We start from the raw sequence: 20,881 nt of genomic DNA on the forward strand, positions 1-20,881 counted from the left end.
ATAGTCTCCATTCTTACTGGAGAGTAAGCTTTTTTTAATCAATACTTAATGCCACCACTATATACCTGGTAGCCACTTACCTGGAACATTCCCGCTTACAACTTTTATTTTCTACACTGCTTGGATAATCTTGTTGCTTTTAACCTTTGAACCTTGTATCTCAAACAGATTGGTTGCCTTCACACAGGATCGCTCTTAGCAAGCTCAGCTATTCACTATGGCAGTTATCCATCGCTATGAAGAATTGCATTGAGTGCATGTTCACAGGTCCTTTGGTCTGAATGTGGCTTTGGTCTGTATGGAAAAGAGTGTGCCATAGATGGCCGGTAGTCAAACATGGGTAAGAGTGTTCTTGAGCTCCTATAGACCTAAGACAGAGGCATACATCAATAATGCTATATATGTTCTCCATGATGGATAATAAGGAGCAATACAAACACCAAGATAAACCAGGCATGGTCACCTGGCCACTCTTTACCCTAGACAGGATGAAAACTTGTGCCCCATCCAGCTGCTGGCACTGCTTATCTTTAAAAAACTGATAAGGCTGAATTGTGCCCTCCACCCAGCCTTGAGCAGGCCTGAAAGACCTTGTTTACCACAAAGACCAAATAATAGGACCTAGGTGGAGTTACCCACCTTGGCTGCATGTACAACCTGCTACAGGAACTTAGAAGAATAAACTTCCTGCTGAGCTTGCCTTGAGACATCTCCAGCAGTGACAAAGGATGGATTCCCCCATCCATCTCTGGGTTCAGTGGGGCTTTCCCTTTAAATTAGAAGAGCTTAATATTAAATTTCGATCCTTGATCAGAAAACTTTGTCTTGGCTTCATGCTTCTCTCGCCTCTCCATCCCCCTTTTTTCATTTCCAGCCCCCCTTTCAAGTGAACCCAGTTTGTCTGTGGCCGCAAGCGGTTACATCCTGTATTTTCTTTGAAATATATGTATTTTTGTTAAAAAATATATGTTTTCTAAAGGACAGAAAGAAACCATCAAATGCAAGAAGACAGAGAAGGCTATAAAATGGCTCAAATATTAATGTGCTTGTTCTCCTTGAAGAGAACCAGAGTTCTTTGCTCAGCACCCACACTGGACAACTTACAACAACTTCAAGGGATCAGACACACCCTTCTGGCACTCCTAAGACAGATACACACACACACACACACACACACACACACACACACACGGGGGGAGGGGGGGGAGGGAGAAAGGGGGAGAGAGAAAAAGAGAGAGAAGGAGAGGAAGAGAGGGAGAGGGAAAGAGGGAGAGAGAGAGAAAGAAAGAAAGAATGAATGAGAGAGAAAGAGACAGAGACACAGAGAGATGCTTTAACTTTTTAGACCTAAAAACGTGTATGTAGAAAGTTATAGATACAAAATGCATTTTTTTGATAAAGAAGGTTAAAGAACAAAGGAAAAGACTATAGGCCATTGTGTCCATGTTAAGGATTACTACACAATGCATGGGAATGAGGATGCATAGGACTAGACAGAAGCTGTACTGTGGCTTTCAGTTAAGCAAAACTGGCTGTTAATCAGACATAGATATTAGAGATTACAGTAAGATGTGTAAACACACAACTTAAAGAAGGAGGTATGTAAATATGACTTATTTTTTAAAGGCCAGGTATTACTACAAACTTAGTTCATGCACTATCTTCTCCAGATAATAGGAAAAAAACTCAAAAGGAGACAACGGAATTCCAGACAGGCAAAATAAATAAATTATAGTTTTTTTTCTCATTTTTTCATTTATTTTACAACTGTATATGTAGTGTAATTGCATAGTACATTACCACATGTTTGTGGGGTGTCCAACAGAGGGTGAAGGCTAGAGGAGGATGATAAGAGTCCTGATTTCACTCTCTGCCTTATCCCTTAAAATGGAGCCTCTCAAGAAACCTGCAGCTAGGCTGGCAGCCAGCAAACCCAAGCAAGCACCCCACTATCTCTATCCACTACAGCACAGAGGTGGGGCAGACTCCTGTGACCACACAGATCTTCACAGAATGCTGGGGATTTGACCTCAGGTCTTCATCCTGTTTAGCAAGTACTCTTACTCTCACTGAGTCAATCCTTGCAAATAAACTTTTAAATTAAGCTTTTGGTGATTTTTGACAACAAAAATAAAGCAGACTTAGTCCAAAAGACCCACTGTAATTAATACAATTTTGTACTGCATAACTGGGTACCTTAATTAAATAGGAAATGTATTTTAGACAATGATTTATGGCTAATACCTGTCCTACCTATCCATCACAAGAAAATACAGGAGAATAATTGAATGACACAGCACAGTGCAAGATATGTAAACTACAAGACAGACATTGGGGTCTCAAACAAGGAAAGAAACAAAATCTTGAAAATGAAAAGTTCAAAATAACAATTTCTCTACCACTAACAAAAAGATACACACATACACACACACAATGTGTCCTCTGTGTATATACAATATGTATATTTTGTGTGTGTGCACTCATGCCTGTGAATACAAGCAAGTGTATAACAGTACACATGTGGAGATTAGAAGACAACCTGGAGTTCAAAACAAAGTGCTTTAGTTAGGACAGATGACAGAGGTTCTGGTTAGTCAACAAAATGATGGACTGGGTATTAGGACTATCTTGTACCTCACTAGTACAATTAGGAATAACTATGCTCTAATTGCATTTTGAGAGAAAAGTTTTATTTTTAACAGGAAGGGTGAAGCTAGGTGATGGGGGGGGGGGATAGAGGCAGATATTCACGTGTCTCCACCAGTCAAAGATAGTTTATATATCTAGGTTGGATATTGGGTTACACTTCTGATTGAGCATTACCAAACTTATAAAGCCTTTGATTAACATTTTAAAAAAATGTATAAAAGCAAAAAGGAAAAGGGGGCATGGGAAAGGGGTTTTCTAGGGAGGGGAAATGGGGAAAGGGGATGGCATCTGAAATGTAAATAAAATATATGAAAAAAAAAAAAAAAGAAGACAACCTGGAGTGTGAGTCTTCAACTTCCCCCTTCATCTTTGATACAAGGTCTCTTTGATGTTTTCTAGCCCTGTGATGGCTAATTTTGGTTGCTGACTCAACTAGATCTTCAATCAACTAAAACTCAAGTAGCTAAGCATGCATCTGAAAGATTTTCTTGACTGGATCATCTGAGATACGAAAACTCACCCTAAGTCTGCCAGTTTCTAGTAGCAGCCTATATAAAAGGACAGGGAAGAAGGAAGCTTTTGATTTTTGCCTACTTCCCCTCTCTCTTGTTGGCAAATGCATCTATCGTCTTGCTTTGGTATTCCTTTGCTTGTATCAGAACCTACTTCTCTGGGATTCTAACATACGCTGAAGACCAGTAGCAGGTCTCTAGGAATTTGCCACATCTCCAGCACTAGGTCTCCAGTCTTTTGTTTGTTTGATTGATTTGGGGCTTTTGTTTTGTTCCCAAGATAATATTTCTTTGTGTAGCTCTGGCTGTCTTGAAACTTGATACAGAGACCAGGCTGGTCTATATAGACCAGAAATCCTCCTACTTCTGCCTCCCAAGTATTGGGATTAAAGACATGCACTAGCACCATCACCACCCAGTGAGACACCCAGTCTTGTGGACTCAACAACTACCAGATTATTTGCCTTTCCCACAAGAAATAGCCATCACTGAACTACCTTGACCACAGACTTTAAGCTTCTCTAATAAATTACATTTTTTTTAACCATATCATTCTGTTCCTTTAGAAACCTCTAACTAACACACCCACAAGCTTCCAGTGATTCTCCTGTCTCCATCTCTCATCTATCTAAAGAGGCACTGGTATTATATATGCTGATTCTATATATCCAGATTTTACACAGATTCTGAGTATTTGAACTTAGGTCCTCATGTTTGTATATTTTTACCCACTATATCATCTCCTCAGCCTAGATATATTTCTATTCTGATAAATTTGTTTCATTCCATTTATGTCATTCCACAAGTTATAGAAAATAAGAAATTGTAATACTCAGCAGTTTTGATACACTATGATTACTTTTAAAAACTCCAAAAAACCCCAACCTTTTAGAAAAAAAAAAGTTTCAACCTAAAATTGATGCATCATAAGAGACCAGGCAAAGCTGACACAATACACAGGATAAACTATCTGTAAACTATCAGGTCTCCCAACTATACTCAAAGGCTACTTACTTTTCAGATGTCATTTGTGTTTTCATATATGTCTCTTCCCACTCCACCACTATGATCCTCTTAAAAACCCATTTATTCTTTTAAAGTGCCTCTTGCCCTTTCTTTTCCTCTATTAAAATAGTATAATAAGCCCTCAAATCTCATTGCTGCTTTGGGTATATTTGGGTATTTCTTCCATGGTGCTCTTGGGCACATAAAATAAACCTGCTTGCTTTGTCTTCTGTTAAAACACACACACACACACACACACACATCCCTAAGTTGAAAGCTTCAAGTAAGAGAGTAAGAGGAAAGAGCCAGGCATTGATGATGTATGGGATACATCTTTAATCCCAGCACTCGAGAGACAGAAGTAGGCAGATTTCTGTGAGTTCCAGGCTACCCAAAGAAACCTTGTCTTAAAAAACCAAAAGGAAGAAGGAGAAGCAGAAAGAAAAGAAGAGAAGGAGAAGAAGGAGAAGAACAAAGAGCAGGAAGAGCAACAGGAAAAGCTGGAAGAAAAGCAGCAACAGAAGAGAAGGAGGCAGGAGGAGGAAGGCAAGGAGGAAGAAGAAGAGGAAGAGGAGGAGGAGGAGGTGGTGGTGGTAGAAGAAGAGGAGAAGAAGAAGAAGAAAAAGGAAGAAGAAGCAGAAGCAGAGGAAGAGGAAGAAGAGCCCCCTGTGATTAGTTTCTTCTCCCTCTCAAGTGGAATTGAAGCATACTCACTTGGGCCCTTCTGCTTCTTAACCTTGAGTTCTGTGGATTTTATCCACGGTATCCTGAGTTTTGCAGGCAAATGGATGGAACCAGGAAATATCCTGAGTGAGATAACTCAGACCCAAAAGGACATACATGGTATGTACTCACTAATAAGTGGATATTAGCCAAAAAAGTACAAAATAGTTAGGCTACAATCCACAGAATTCAAGGTTAACAAACAGAAGGACCCAAGTGAGGATGCTTCAATTCCACTTGGGAGGGAAAAGAAAGCAGAGGGCAGGGGGAGGGAGGGATCTGACTGGGAGAGAGGAGGGGGAGGGGAACATGATCAGGTATTGGGGGGAAGACAGGAGGGAAGCCCTGGGGGCCAGGAGAATGAATGGAAAGATGCAACCTGGGGGGTGGGGGGAGAAGTGGGAGGACCCTCTAGAATGTACCAGAGAGCTGTGATATAGTAAGAGATGCTCAGGACTCAAAGGGAAGAACCTTATATGAAATGCCCAACAGTGGAGAGAGGAAACTTGTAGAGCCCACCTCTAATAGAAAGACAGGGCATCAAGTGGAGGGATGGGCTTGTCATTCCACAGTCAAAAACTCTGACCCAGAATCGTTCCTATCTAAAAGAACTGCAGGGACAAAAATGGAGAAAAGACAGAGAGAAAGGTGATCCAGTCACTGGCCCAACTTGAGATCCATCTCAAGAGGAGGCTCCAAGGCCTGACACTATTACTGATGCTATGATGTACTTATGAACAGGAGCCTAGCATGGCTGTCCTCTGAGAGGCCCAACAAGCAGCTGACTGAGACAGATACAGATACTGACACCCAACCATTGGGCTGAAGTTGGGGACTCTTATGGTTGAATTAGGGAAAGGCTGGAAGAAGCTGAGGAGGAGGGCAACCCCATAGGAAGACCAACAGTCTCAACTAACCTGGACCCCTGAGATCTCTCAAACACTGAGCCACCAACCAGGCAGCATACACTAGCTAGTCTGAGGACCTCAACACATAGATAGCAGAGGAGTGCCTGGTCTGGCCTCTGAGAGAAGATGCACCTAACCCTTGAGAGACTTGAGGCCCCAGCAAGTGGGGAGGCCTAAAAGGGTGAAGAGGGACAACTTCTTGGAGACAGGAGAGGAGGAAGAATGGAATGAGGAACTGTTGGAAAGCAGACAAGGAGGGGGATAACAATTAGACTGTAAAAAAAAAAAAAAAAAGATTAAAGATAAAAAAAGTCAGAGACTCTAGATGTGGCTCAGAGATAGAGTGCTTATTTATCACATATCTGTTTAGTTCCCAACACACAAAGAAAAAAAGGGGAGATAAAGAATTATTTTAATAGTGTTTTACATCATAATGTTGTTAATTTCTATATCATAATCCTATAATTCTTATAATTCTCCAATAACACATTTTGCCTTGGAAGTCAGACCAATGATTTACTAATTACTACCACTTTCCAGTCTAACCTTTAGCACCGATCTTAATGCACATGCCCTCTGCTGTCAGCCGCAGACATTAGAAAGGTAGTTTTTAAAATGTGTTTCTTTGTGTTCCTATAAACAATTCTCTACCAATGAAAACTAGCTGTAGCATCCAGTTGTCTCTGGCACCAGTAGAGTCTGCCCTTACTGCCACATTACTCATAAGTAGCAGTAGCAGCACTGTTGTCCCCTTCCTGAAATGCTTGTGCTCCAGTTTCAAGACCCATTCCTCCAGCCCCAGGGATCTGGTGTCCTATCCTACAGTACTTTGTATCCAAGACACTGAAGTAGACCAACACTGCTGTTATCATTTGTGGGGAGCCGAAAGAAGGCGGCTATCATCCTTGCAGCCATCTTGAGCCATATACCCTGACCAGAGATTTGATTGCATTAGCCTACAACAGCTGAGCACACTCTGATAACATCTTGCTTTAGATACCCAGGATTTTCCCTTGGGTGTGTGAGACTTAAAGGGGTGTGACTTAAGGGTGTGACTTAGAGATCAGATTTAGAGACAAGACCTAAGGGCATGACTTAAATGCCTGACTTAGAGGCGTGGCTTAGAAGTGAGACATATAAAAGGCAAGAGGCAGAAGGAGAGTTCAGAACAATTTGGAGTAACAGAGATTCAGACACTAGGAGTAGGAGTAGACACTAGCAACAGATTATTAGGCACTCAGGAGTACAACTTGGAACTAGGAATTAGGTTAGAGAGTATAACTTACAGTGCAACTTGGAGTTAGTTATTAGGTATTAGGCACTTGTCACTTGGAGGAAGAACTCAGAATTAGACATTAGGCACTTAGCACTTGGAAGAAGAAACTTGGAACTTGGAGGCACTAGGGACTAGGAACTCAAGACTTGGGACTTGGACTAGGAAGAGAGACTGAAGAATAAACGGGATTGAATCACACTCTGTGTGGTCTCCATTCCTCGAATCCGTCCATATTCTCTCTCTCTCTCTCTCTCTCTCTCTCTCTCTCTCTCTCTCTCTCTCTCTCTCTTGCTGAACCCCGACCAGCGGACCTGAGCAGCTTGGGGCAGTTCGGGCTAACAAGTTAGTCCCCAAGGCTTTTGGCAATGCAGGTCCCAACACTGACAGAACGGTCCAAGACATTTTGGCCCCCAAATGTGGGGTAGTGCAGTTCTCAACATTTCTGGCCCCCAAACATGGGGCAGCTCGGGCCGCAACAATCATTATCTGGTTGGTATCATTACTTCCTGTCTTGGTTTTCACATTTTAAACATGAGAACAAATAACATCTTATATTACATTCCACCTCATAATTTCACTAATGTATTTTCTTTTCACAACTCAACTTTAAATTGACTACATTACTGATTCAATCTCCAGTCAAAAGTTTTCTTAGTTGAAAATTAAACAGAACTTAAATTTTCCATTTTAAAACGAATTTTGAAAAATAAAATAACTTTATAAAGTAGTATACAATATCAACAACAAATATCTTAAAAAGCACTCTCAACATGTAAAACAACAAATATTAGAATTTGGCATATTTATTTATCATCTCTTTTCCGTGAAGATTGCTTTTGTTTTTCTTGCTATTGTGTTGTTGGATATGACTTTTTAAAATGTTTTATTTTAAATCTGTTTTATTGAAAATATTTTTTTACTCACATTTCCTGATTAGTTTCTCCTTCCTCTACTCCTCCCAGTTGCTCCGCATCTCCCTACCCATCCAGATCCATACCCTCTCTGCCCTGTCTTTCATTAAAACACAAACAGGCTTTTAAGGGATAATAATAAAATATAATAAGATAAAACAAAAACATATCAAAATTTGAGAAAACAAACAAAAGAAAAAGAGTCCAAGTTAGGTACAACCACGCATTTGTACACTCAGAAATCCTATAAAAATACTAAATTGTGGTGGTATATTCTTTATTCTAGCACGCTGGAGGAAGAGGCAGGTAGGTCTCTGAGTTGGAGGTCAGTGTGGTTTACATAACAAGTTCTAGGCCAATGAGGGGTACACAGGGATGCCCTGTCTCAAAGACAAAACAAAAATTTATTTTTGTTTTTCAAATGTGTGGTTTAATATATCCATTTTGTATACATGTTTTCTATCCATAAGGTATACCTTTAAATATTTTTTAATCTCTACTTATAAATGAAAAAATTTTAAAGTTTCCTTCACTTTGCCACGTAACAGTGAAATAAATTTCTCTCTAATACTTAGTCTACATATGATTAGTCTCAAAGCTGTACCTAATGTACTTATGAAAACACTACATGTATAGCTGCTTTAACAAAATTTAAAAGTATTTATCCAGAATATGGCTTTAAAGTCTTAGACTTCAAGATTCTATATAATAATAACAGCATATTTTTAAAAATTTTGCCAATAATATATTTTAAACTATAAACCAGGTCAGACATCTTCTGAAACCTCTAACAATTATAAAGTAACTTAGGTTAATTACTCACCCCCTGTTACTGACAATTGCCTTTTTCAAATGAATATAATTCGCAGGGAAGAGCCCCTGTAAAACAAACAAAAAAATTCCAGTTAATAAAATATAAAGTGTGATTAATATCTCATATGTATTAAAAGAGAATTGAAATGCAGTAGATAGCCTATTAAAACAGCCACTTTGTGCATCAAGGAATACAGAGTTAAATGCAGAGGATTAGGTTGGGATTTTATAACCATGTGTAACTAAACTGTATCCTCAGTATAAAAAAAAAAAAAAAAAAAAAAAAAAAGATCTTTTTGTAAGAGTTGGTCACTAAAAAACACTCACAAGGCAATGGTAATTAGAAGCCAAGGCTGAGTGCAAGCTGAAGATATTTTCTTCTTTATTCAAAAGGCCCCAGGGGGGTCTGCTACAGTTAAAGACTTATTTACTATGAATTGGGCTAAAAATTGAAATGGGCTTAAAAGGCTTGTGACAGAGCCAACTATAGGTCCTGACACCTTTTGTAAATTCCCTTGGAAACCATATATTGTAACTGGTTTCTACAGTAATAACCTGACAACTAGGCACCAAATAAAAAGGTCTCTCTTTTTAGATTCTTAACTCGAAGCCTTATCTTACTGTAGTGAAATTGCTTAGTGTGTTTTGATGACTACATATAAGTTAAAGTACTGCAAACCATGTAGTCCCATCTATAAAAAATAAAGTAATCCATATGTTAAGTAGATTTGTGCATACAAGCTATAGGTATATAACATATGTGTATAACATGTGGAGAATAAATGTCCTTTTAACTTCAAGAAAGTTGAGATTTGTGCTTTATGTATTCTGAGGTTTTTAGACAACAGTGGCCTGAATAGTTATTAAAGGCAGTGACTGGTTTTTTATTGGATATTTTATTTACATTTCAGTTGTGATCCCCTTTCTCCATTTCCATCCCCATCCAGGAACCTCCATCCCCCTCCTCCTGCGTCTATGAGGATGTGCCCCCACCGACCCACCTACTCCCACCTCCCCACCCTGGAATTCCCCCACACTGGGGCATCCAGCCTTCACAGCACCAAGGACCTCCTCTCCCACCTATGCCCAACAAGGCCATCCTCCCCTACATGTACAGCTGGAGACATGGGTCCCTCACTATGTGTTCCCAAGCTGGTGGTTTAGACTCTGGGAGCTCTGGTTGGTTGGTATTGTTGCTCTCCCCATGGGGCCACAAACCCTTTCAGCTCCTTCAGTCTTCTCTCTAACTCCTCCATTGGGACCCCTTGATCAGTTCAATGATTAGCTGTGAGCATTCGCCTCTGTACATGTCAGGCTCTGGCAGACCTCTAAGGAGACAGCTATATCAGACTCCTGCCAGCATGCACTTCCTGGCATCCACATCAGCGTCTACCTTTCATGACTGCACATGGGATGGATACCCAGGTGAAATGGTCTCCAGGGGACCCCTCCTTCAGTTTCTGTCCCACACTTTGTCTGTATATTTGCTCCCATGAGTATTTTGTTACTCCTTCTAAGAAGGACCGAAGCACCCACACTTTGGTCTTCTTCATGAGATTAATGTGGGGATAGAAGGCTAATATCCAATATATACAAAGAACTCAAGAAATTAGAGTCCAGACAACCAAATAACCTTATTTTAAAATGGGGTACAGAGCTAAACAAAGAATTCTCAACTGAGGAAACTTGAATAGCGGAGAAGCACCTAAAGAAATGCTCAATATCCTTAGTCATCAGGGAAATGCAAATCAAAACAACACTTAGATTCCACCTCACACCAGTCAGAATGGCTAAGATCAAAAACTCAGGTGATAGCAGATGCTGGTTAGGATGGGGAGAAAGAGGAACACTCCTCTGTGGGGAGCCGACAGAAAGTGGCTATCATCCTTGCAGCCATCTTGAGCCATATACCCTGACAAGAGATTTGATTATATTAGCCTACAACAGCTGAGCACACTCTGATAACATCTTGCTTTAGATACCCAGGATTTTCCCTTGGGTGTGTGAGACTTAAAGGTGTGTGACTTAAGGGTGTGTCTTAGAGATCAGATTTAGAGACAAGGCCTAAGGGCATGACTTAAATGCCTGACTTAGAGGCGTGGCTTAGAAGTGAGACATATAAAAGGCGAGAGGTAAACAGAAGAGCTCAGTACAACTTACAGTACAACTTAGAGTCAATTATTAGGCATTAGGTATTAGGCACTTGGCACTTGGAAGAAGAACTTGGAATTAGACATTAGGCACTTAGCACTTGAAAGAAGAAACTTGGAACTTGGAGGCACTAGGGACTAGGAACTAGGAACTAGGAACTCAAGACTTGGAACTTGGACTAAGAAGAGAGACTGAAGATTAAACGGGATTGAATCACACTCTGTCTGGTCTCCATTCTTCGTGTCTGTCCTCACTCTCTCTCTTGCTGAACCCTGACCCTCGGATGGAGCAGCTTGGGACAGTACAGGCTCTAACAACTTAGCCCCCAAGGCTTTTGTCAGTGCAGGTTCAAACATTGACAGAGCGGTCCGAGACATTTTGGCCCCCAAATGTGGGGTAGTGCGGTTCTCAACACTCCTCCATTGTTGGTGGGATTGCAAGGTGGTACAACCACTCTGGAAATCAGTCTGGTGGCTCCTCAGAAAATTGGACATAGCCATTACCTGAGGACCCAGCTATACCACTACTGGGCATATACCCAGAAGATGCTCTAACATATAACAAGAACATATGCTCTACTATGTTCATAGCACCTTTATTTATAATAGCCAGAAGCTGGAAAGAAACCAGATGTCCTTTAACAGAGAAATGGATACAGAAAAATGTGATACATTTACACAATGGAGTATTACTCAGCTATTTAAAGCAATGAATTTATGAAATTCTCAGGCAAATGGATGGAACTAGAAAATATCATCCTGAGTGAGGTAACCCAATCACAAAAGAACACACATGGTATTTACTCACTGATAACTAGATATTAGCCCAGTGACTGGCTTATATGAACAATGCTTTTGTGAGAATGTTTACGTCTTAGTGGAGTATTTGCTTTAATATTATTTTCTAAAGAGTAGGGTTGTTATTTTTCTAAAAGGTACTTATCGTTCTTCACTAAATTCCCCACTAAACAACACCCCCCCCCCAAAAAAAAAAGTATTTTAAAGAATCTAAAGGTTATATAGTTTTTCTGTATTGGGGAGAATCTTTTGAAACTTTTGGTGTTTACAATATATTTGTTAAGTTTTGGCAGACCTCATCTTCCTTGATAATATTAAAGCTAAAAATAAATGTTTTCAGTAGCAGGAATGGCAGTGCTTACAAAGCTGATGCCAGGACAAGTATTTGGAGTAGTGTTTTACTGACATATCTGTAAGTACATTCATTGTAGAAATGCATACTTAATTATGCATATGGTTTTGATCCAGTAAACTATACAAACTACTTTTATAATTCAAAATATGCAGGCTTTGTGCATATTTAGCTTAGTGCATTAAATTACTATACTTAGCTTATAGTAATTATTAAATTACATTTAAAGAGGTCACCGACTGTTAAGTGTTTGTAAAACTTACTGGTGATTCTTAACATCTCCATCTAAATCAATACTTGGAAAAATACAACTTGTTTGATCTATGGATACAGGAATAAAGAACAAAAACTTTAAGAAACAAAAATGCCTTATTCTATACAAAAATAATCAAAATAATTCCTTGTATTTTATCAGATTACAGTGGAATAAAGCTAGAAATCAACAGCAAAAAAACTACACAAATACTTGGACAACAATCTTGACTGAACAGTAAAAAAATCAAGGAAGCAATTTAAAATATTCTAGAATCAAATTGAGAGAGCACAACATCCCAGAACCTTTGATATAGAGCAAAGCACTCCTGAGAGGGAATCATATCTACAAGTGTTTACATTTAAAAATTCTCTAATAAATAACTTAATGTTGTACTTCAAAGATGTAGAGAAACAAGAAGCCAAACCCAAATGCACCAAACCTCAAGAAATAATGTATATATTATATTATATATGAGATATATATATGTGTATATATATATATATGCAAGAATTAATGAAACACAGGCTAAATGAACAATACATAAAATCTATCAAACAAAGAGTTATTCTTATAAAAATAAACAAGCCACTTCGGCCAAGCTAAACAAAAGAGACAGCTGTTATTAATAAAATTAAATATGAAAAAGGTATTTTACAACAGATTTCAATGAAATCCACAGGATTATGAGAAAATATTTTTGAAAATTTATACTCCAAAAGAAGGAATATCCAGAAGAAATAATTAAATTCCTAAACAGCTGTAGTTTTCCAAATTTAAAGTATAAACAAATTAAGCAGATCCATAAGAAGCATTAAGAGTGAAGTAGTAATCACAACTTCCACTTGAAAAATTCCAAGAGCAAAAGGATTTATTGCTACCAAATATTTAAGGAATACCTAACATCAATTTAATGGGAACTTCATAAGCTGTTTGACAAAATACAAAGGGAAGTTATACTACTAAACTCCTGTGAAATCAGTATTATTAATAGCAAAACCAGATAATACAACAAAAACTACAGCCCAGTTTACTTAATGAACACAGATTTTTAAATTCTCAACAAAATATTCACAATGCAAATTTAAGATCACATTACAATATTACATCTCTGTTCATCTCCTAGATGCATAATTGGGTCAATATGTGCAAAGTAATAAAGATAATACACTATACAAAAAGACTTAAGGACAGAAATAAAATGATCATCTCAATAGCATTTTGACAAAAATCCAACATTATTTCATGATAAAATAAGAAACTAGGATGAGACAGAACATATCTCAATACAATAATGGCTATATATGTCAAAACTATAAGCTAATATTACATTAAGTGGAGAAACTAAGAATATTTCTTCCAAAATATGAAGTGACACAAAGGGGCTCACTCTTAACATTTAGTGCTCAGAACTTTAGCTAGTGTAATAAGAAAAAAACAAAAGAGATTAAAATAGGACAGAAAGAGGTTAAATCATCCCCATTTGCAGAAGACATGATCTTATATTTAGAGGATAGTACGGACACCAGAAACTCTTAAATCTGATAAATACTTTTGGCAAAGCAGCAAAATTCAAAAAGCAACATTAAAAAATGAGTAGCTTTTCTACACACCAGTAACAAAGTGGCCAAAAAAGAAATTAGGAAAAATAACTCATTTTCAATGGTTTTTAAAAGAGAAGGGAGGGTGGAGAAAAGTGTGTTCTTGCAGAATGGAGTTTGGTCCTCTGTCCTTATGTCAGGGGCTAACAACCTCCTATGGCTTGAGCTCCAGGGGATCTGATGCCCTTGCCTACATTCTATGAGCACTGGTACATATGTATGCACAAACACAGGCACATAAATGAACATAAATTACAAGATAATTTAATTAATTTTTAATTCATTAATTTTTATTAATTTTATTTTTAATTAATTTTAATTTAATTTTAATTACTTTTTAATTTTTAAGCTAAAAACAAGCCTCATTGGGGAGATTTTCTTTTAAAAAAATCTCTACAATAAAAACTTTAAAACATTGAAGTCTTGTGACCTCAGTTTCTTTAAAAACACAAAATTGTTCTTAGATTATGCTTTTGTGCCCCTCCCACATATGGGAAAAAAGAGTGTGCTTACTTCAGATTATTCACTACAACTGGTTGTTATTTGTTTATGTGTCTCTCTAGAAAAACAAAACATGTTTTTGCTGCAAGCAGCTTGCCACTACATGTGGTTTGCTGGCCAGCAATTGTACACTTTACTCACATGACTCTTCTTAACCTTCAGAGTATAAATTGTCTGATGCTCTGAATAAAGTTGGCTATTGCATGAGACTTTTATCTGCCTCATTTATTGGCTCTATTCTCCCAGGTCCCACTGCCTCTGGAGAGGAAACTGACATGTTGTCAAACTGCTTCCTAAATTATGTTTATACACTAGTGCTGCTATCCACCTTGGCCAGAGAAATTTCTTTTTGCTGTGATAAATAGTTAATACAGAAACACATATCTGGTTAAACTGTTAAAAGTAAGTGACCATGATTGTTCAGCTCTATGTAAGAGCACACACCCACACTCTTTTTGTTACTACTATTGCTGTGATACAACATGATGAAAAAGCAACTTAGGAGGAATGTGCACACTATAGTCCTTCACTGAGAGAAGTCAGGGCAGAGAACTCAAGCAGGACAGAAACTTGGAGCAGGAACTGAAAGAGGGGCTATGGAAGAACACTGCTTATGGCTTACTCTTCCTACCTTCTTATACATCCTTGGACCACACGCCCAGAAATGGCACTATTCAGAGTTAGAACGTCCTCAACAAACACTAATCAAGAAAATGCCCCAGGCTTGCCTACAAACCAACCTTATGGAAGCATTTTCTCAACTGTGCGTACCTCTTCTTAGATAACTCTAACTTATATCAAACTAGTCACATAAACAAATACAAACCAGAATGGGGAGGGGAATACATATATACACATCATTCAGGGAGGATCACAGAAGATGGGGCACATAAAACGTTATGAGGTAGAGAATGAGGAGATGTGCTATGAAATTCTGTCTTTGCAACATGACATAGGCATTATACTCATGAACCACAGCAGCTGTAGTTGCCTGAACACGATCTGTATAAGATCAAGCTAATCAATATTCAAGCATGAGAAGGGGAAGGACTCCTGGGGCTCCATTCTTAGCCAAAGAGCTATTGGCTATGGCTACAAGGAGGGAGAGTTGTATTTGTGGGGTGGGGGAGTAAGAGGGATGTGGCTGCTAATAGGCTGCTCTTGTTCTGGTGAGTAGCCTCAAACCTATGTTCATACAAGCTGCGATAACTAAACTCAATGGATTACTTACCAAAAGAAGAGGATGAAAAAGAGAAAAAGGAAGAAGAGGAGATGATGAAGAAGGTGGAAAGTCAAGAGAGGGGGAAGGGCAATGTTATTATCAGATACATTACACAGCTGAGAAATTTCAAAGAATAAATAAAATATTCAAAAAAGTATATATGATGGTCTTACTGGTAGAGTCCCATTACTTTGTATATTAACCTAAAAAAGCTAATAAAAATATCCAGGTGTGGTAGGGCACATCTTTAATCCAAGCGCTCTGGAGGCAGAGGCAGGTGGAACTTGGTGAGTTCCAGGCCAGATTGATCTATATATGAAGTTCCAGAACAGCCAGGACTATATAGAAAGAGTATGACTTTTTAAAAAAAAATGAATGAATGAATGTATATATGAAGTTCCTAAGCAGCCAGAACTGTACAGAAAGAGCCTGACTTTTTAAAAAAAAAAAAAATGAATGAATGAATAAAAGGAAGAAAAAAGAAAGGAAGAAAATAGTCTAATAAAATAAAGTAAAAACAACAAAGGAAACAGTTACCAGTGAAGAAGGAGTCCACATACTAGAGAAAATCTTTGTCATATACTCATCTCATGAGATTAATATCTAGAATACATCAAAAATGAAAAAACCCGCCTGGCAGTGGTGGCACATACCTTTAATCCCAGCACTTGGGAGGCAGAGGCAGGAGGACTTCTGAGTTGGAGGCCAGCCTGTTCTACAGAGTGAGTTCCAGGACAGCCAGGGATATACAGAGAAACCCTGTTTCGAAAACCAAAAACCCAAAAAAGAAAGAAAGAAAAAAGAAAAAACCCACAAGCCAATCAATTTAATCAGTAAGTATGTAAATAAATTGAGTAAACAGCTCTCAAAAGAAGAAAAGCAAGGACCTAGAAATGGCTCAACAGTCAAGAGCACTGGCTGCTCTTTTAGAAAACCTGGATTCAGTTCCTAACAGTCACATGACAGCTCATAACTGTTTGTAAGTCCAGATCCAAGAGATCTGATACTTTATTCTGGCCTGTATGAACACTAGTCATGCACATGGTACACATAAATACATGTAGGCACTTATATATGCATAAAATAAAATCCCTTTTCTTAAAAAAAGAAAAATTAATGGTCAATAAAAATATGAAAAATGATGAATACCTGTAGATGTTATTATGACTAGTTTAATGTCAACCTGCCACAAATTAGAATCAGCTGAGTAGGGAGTATCATCTGAAGAACTGTCCTGATCATTGTAGGACTCACTCCAATTGTGGATAGCACCTTCTGGTAGGAGCCCAGATAAAAAAGTGTATTTTAGAGGAAGTTTATTCTCTCCCCTTTCACTCTTGCTATGTGGTTGAGTTGCCCTGGTATTGCTGCTGATGCTGTTACTGCTGCTTCCTTCCATGGCAGTAGAACCAGTATTTCCAAGCTTTCATCAAGTAACAGAGATCAGCAGCTTTCTAGGAATGTACCGGGGTCCTAGTACCAGACTGGGACTACTGAGGCACCACATTTTGTGAACTGAGTGACAACCAGTTGTCACCCCCTTTTCCCAGTGAGAGTGTTACTCTAGCACTAATCTAACTACTGTGGCACACAACCTCAAGACCAGTTCTGGGATCTCAGCATCTCAGGTGTGATTTAGCTGTTGCTACTATTTTAAAGCTTGTTTAATAGATTCCCCAGGGGGAAATGCAAATCAAACTTGGGAGCCTCCCTAACTAATAAACTTGTGAGGCAGTATCACACGCCTGGCATAGAGATTTTCATTTAATAACCATGTCTTCTGAGGGAAGAGTGATGATACACACACAGCATTAGAGATTAAGAGCTTTTCTTGCCTAATTTTAATAGAGCTGAGATGAGTCACAAAGGAAACAACATCAGCAGAGATGATGAAAAGGCAGCAGTGGAACTGCTTGGTGCTTCGATATCCACATAAGAGGAGGAACCAAGAGATACACAGCAAAAGTTGAGTTTCAATGCCTAGGTTTATTAACTGTTACATTAGCAAGGGATTACTGTTACATAAGGAATTCTAACTTCCCAGACCTCTATAAGCTACACTGAACACGAGCTGCATATAGTAAACGGTCCTAGTACCTCATACCTTAAACAAGAGTATGAAAGTAGAGGCAAACACTTGCTGGTGCTCCTTCTTGTCTGCTGCTGCCACTCACCGCTATCAGATGCCAAGGGATATAAAGGCTGCCGAGGCCAGCAGAACTCCTTATCTACATACAATTTCTACTCAGAGAAAAAGGACCTCAACAAAGTGATTACAGAAATCACTCAAAGGGTATTTACAATAAAGGTTTGAAGAAATCTCAACAATAAACTACCAATTCCAATGATGTTTAACTGTACTTGTGCAGAGCTTCTAAACTTTTAAGTTCAGCCTGGGTTACTAAAATTGAGGCCAGCTTGAACTAAATAGCAAGACCCTGTCTCAAAATGTACTTCCCACGCTAGTACTTAACAATGCTGAACAATACCTCACAATCTTGATTCATTACTCCCCACCTAACTCACTGAAACTACTACTCACTGTAGTACTGTAGAGTACACCTCAGAAAATATCTACAAATTCATCAATATGCATCTTTTTTAATTTTTAATTTTTATTGAATATTTTATTTACATTTCAGATGTTATCCCCTTATCCCATATCTCCCCTACACCCAGGAACCCCCTATTCCATCCCCCCTCCTCCTGCTTCTATGAGGATGTGCCCCCAACTACTCCCCACCCTCGAATTCCCCTACACTCAGTGTCTAGCCTTCATGGGACCAAGGATCTCCTCTCCCACCTATGCCCAACAAGGCCATCCTCCCCTACATATACAGCTGGAGACATGGGTCCCTCATTATGTGCTCCCAGGCTGGTGGTTTAGACTCTGGGAGCTCTGGTTGGTTGGTATTGTTGCTCTCCCCATGGGGCCACAAACCCTTTCAGCTCCTTCAGTCTTCTCTCTAACTCCTCCTTTGGGAACCCCTTGATCAGTTCAATGGTTAGCTGTGAGCATTCGCCTCTGTACATGTCAGGCTCTGGCAGACCTCTAAGGAGACAGCTATATCAGACTCCTGCCAGCATGCACTTCCTGGCATCCACATCAGCGTCTACCTTTCATGACTGCACATGGGATGGATACCCAGGTGAAATGGTCTCCAGGGGACCCCTCCTTCAGTTTCTGTCCCATACTTTGTCTGTATATTTGCTCCCATGAGTATTTTGTTACTCCTTCTAAGAAGGACCGAAGCACCCACACTTGGTCTTCCTTCTTCATGAGCTTCATGTGGTCTGTGAGTTGAATCTTGGCTATTTCAAGCTTCTGGGCTAATACCCAATTATCAGTGAGTGAATACCATGTGTGTTCTTTTGTGATTGGGTTACCTCACTTGAGATGATATTTTCTAGTTCCATCCATTTGCTTAAGAATTTCGTAAATTCATTGTTTTTAGTAACTGAGTAGTACTCCATTGTTCTGTTGAAGAACATCTGGGTTCTTTCCAGCTTCTGGCTATTATAAATAAGGGTGCTATGAACATAGTGGAGCATATGTCGTTGTTATATGTTGGAGCATCTTCTGGTATATACCCAGTAGTGGTATAGCTGGGTCCTCGGGTAATGCTATGTCCAATTTTCTGAGGAAGTGCCAGACTGATTTCCAGAGTGGTTGCACCATCTTGCAATCCCACCAACAATCCCAGAAGAGGAATGTTCCTCTTTCTCCCCATCCTTGTTGCCAGCATCTACTATCACCTGAGTTTTTTATCTTAGTAAGTCTTATACTGTGTACTATGGTTTTCATCCCTAAAGTTCATGTGTCCCCAGGGTGACATTACTGGGAAGTAATGAGTTCTCTAGAAAGTAAAGCAAACTCATGGGAAATTCTGGTGTCCTGACCTATGCAGCCTTCCCAGCTTTGCTTCCTAGTTCTTATTGTACAGAGTGTCCAACCACATGCTCCCTGGACAATGCCATTTGACAGGCTGCCTGATCATGAGATTTGAAGCTCTAAAACTATGTGCCAAAAGAAACCTCTTTACTGTCTTCTGTGTTTCACTGTAGTAGCAGAATGTTAGAATACTATGTGACAACAGCACATGTGGAACTCAGCTGACCAGCAAGAAAGCCAAAAGTCCACATCATTATCTTTACTCTTTGGCATATAATACTCTAAATACAAGCTTGACTTACTTTTCCTAGCATACCAACCATCATTATCTTAACAGTGTACTCTAGTTGGCTTACATTATTTGTTGTTTCTTAAATATGCATTGTAAATTTTTCTACCATATAAAAGACCCCTTCTCTAACTCATGTAGTTCTAGGCATTTGTTGATAACTAATGTATCGTTGAAATAACATAACAGAAGTAAATCTCAACTCTTACAGAGCCATTTTTTCCCTCTTAAGCATATACTCTATAGAAACCAAAAACTGTAATAATAGTAGTTTTTCTTTTCATTATTTATTTTGTTCTCTTATTCTTTAATACTTTGGGTATATTCTTTAAAAACTATAAAATTTTATTTAATATTTTGATAACCATGATTAACAGGCCCCTTCATTATACATAGGAGCCTTAAGAGAGCAACTGCCAGCCAAGAAATCCTTTACTGTCAATTGGCCACATTGTCCTCTTAGAAGCTTAAATGTTTTAAACACAACCATTCTGAGGACACTCCAACAGATGCAGAGGACCATTACAACCACAGCATGGCTGAGGAGTAACCACTCCAGATACCTTGTTTAGAAAGTGGCACTCCAAAAGATTTTTATAGTCATCTTCATTATAACATACCAGAGAGTGAGCACTTCCCTTGGTGGCCTAGCTAATGCTTCTGATTAGTGTAAACAATCCTTCATTTGAATGAATGGTTACCTTCTACTGACTATATAAATAGACTACCTGGAAGACACCCTCTTGTACTGTCCCCTGTGGTGTTGCAAAATTGTGCCTAATAAAAGGCTTCTTCCTCGTGGGAATTGGATCTTTATTATAAATAGAAGGGCTGAGCTGGTAAAAGCCAAAAAGAAAAAATGGGGTGGTAGTAATGGCAGTGGCAACAACAACAACAGCCACAGCAGTGATAACAAATACTGGATAAAAAAAGATAGAATACTGGAAAGAAAGTGGCTGAAGAGCTGAAGAGTTCCAGAGAAAGGTCAGTGGCAGAAATTGTGGGAAACAGGTATCTGAGAGGACA

The 20,881-nt window shown here is 38.9% G+C and overlaps 1 protein-coding gene across 5 annotated transcripts in view; it reads right to left on the bottom strand.

Moving 5' to 3' along the window:
* Dock3 (dedicator of cytokinesis 3) overlaps nt 1-20,881 on the bottom strand; it is a 322,288-nt gene that overhangs the window by 233,108 nt on the left and 68,299 nt on the right. For all 5 annotated transcript variants that reach the window (XM_076917344.1, XM_076917346.1, XM_076917345.1 and 2 more), the window contains exon 4: nt 8,808-8,863. In XM_076917344.1, coding sequence (XP_076773459.1) covers nt 8,808-8,863 — 56 coding nt within the window. The remainder of the gene's footprint in view (nt 1-8,807; nt 8,864-20,881) is intronic.

The sequence above is a fragment of the Arvicanthis niloticus genome, chromosome 21, assembly GCF_011762505.2.
Source record: "Arvicanthis niloticus isolate mArvNil1 chromosome 21, mArvNil1.pat.X, whole genome shotgun sequence".
Classification (NCBI taxonomy): domain Eukaryota; kingdom Metazoa; phylum Chordata; class Mammalia; order Rodentia; family Muridae; genus Arvicanthis; species Arvicanthis niloticus.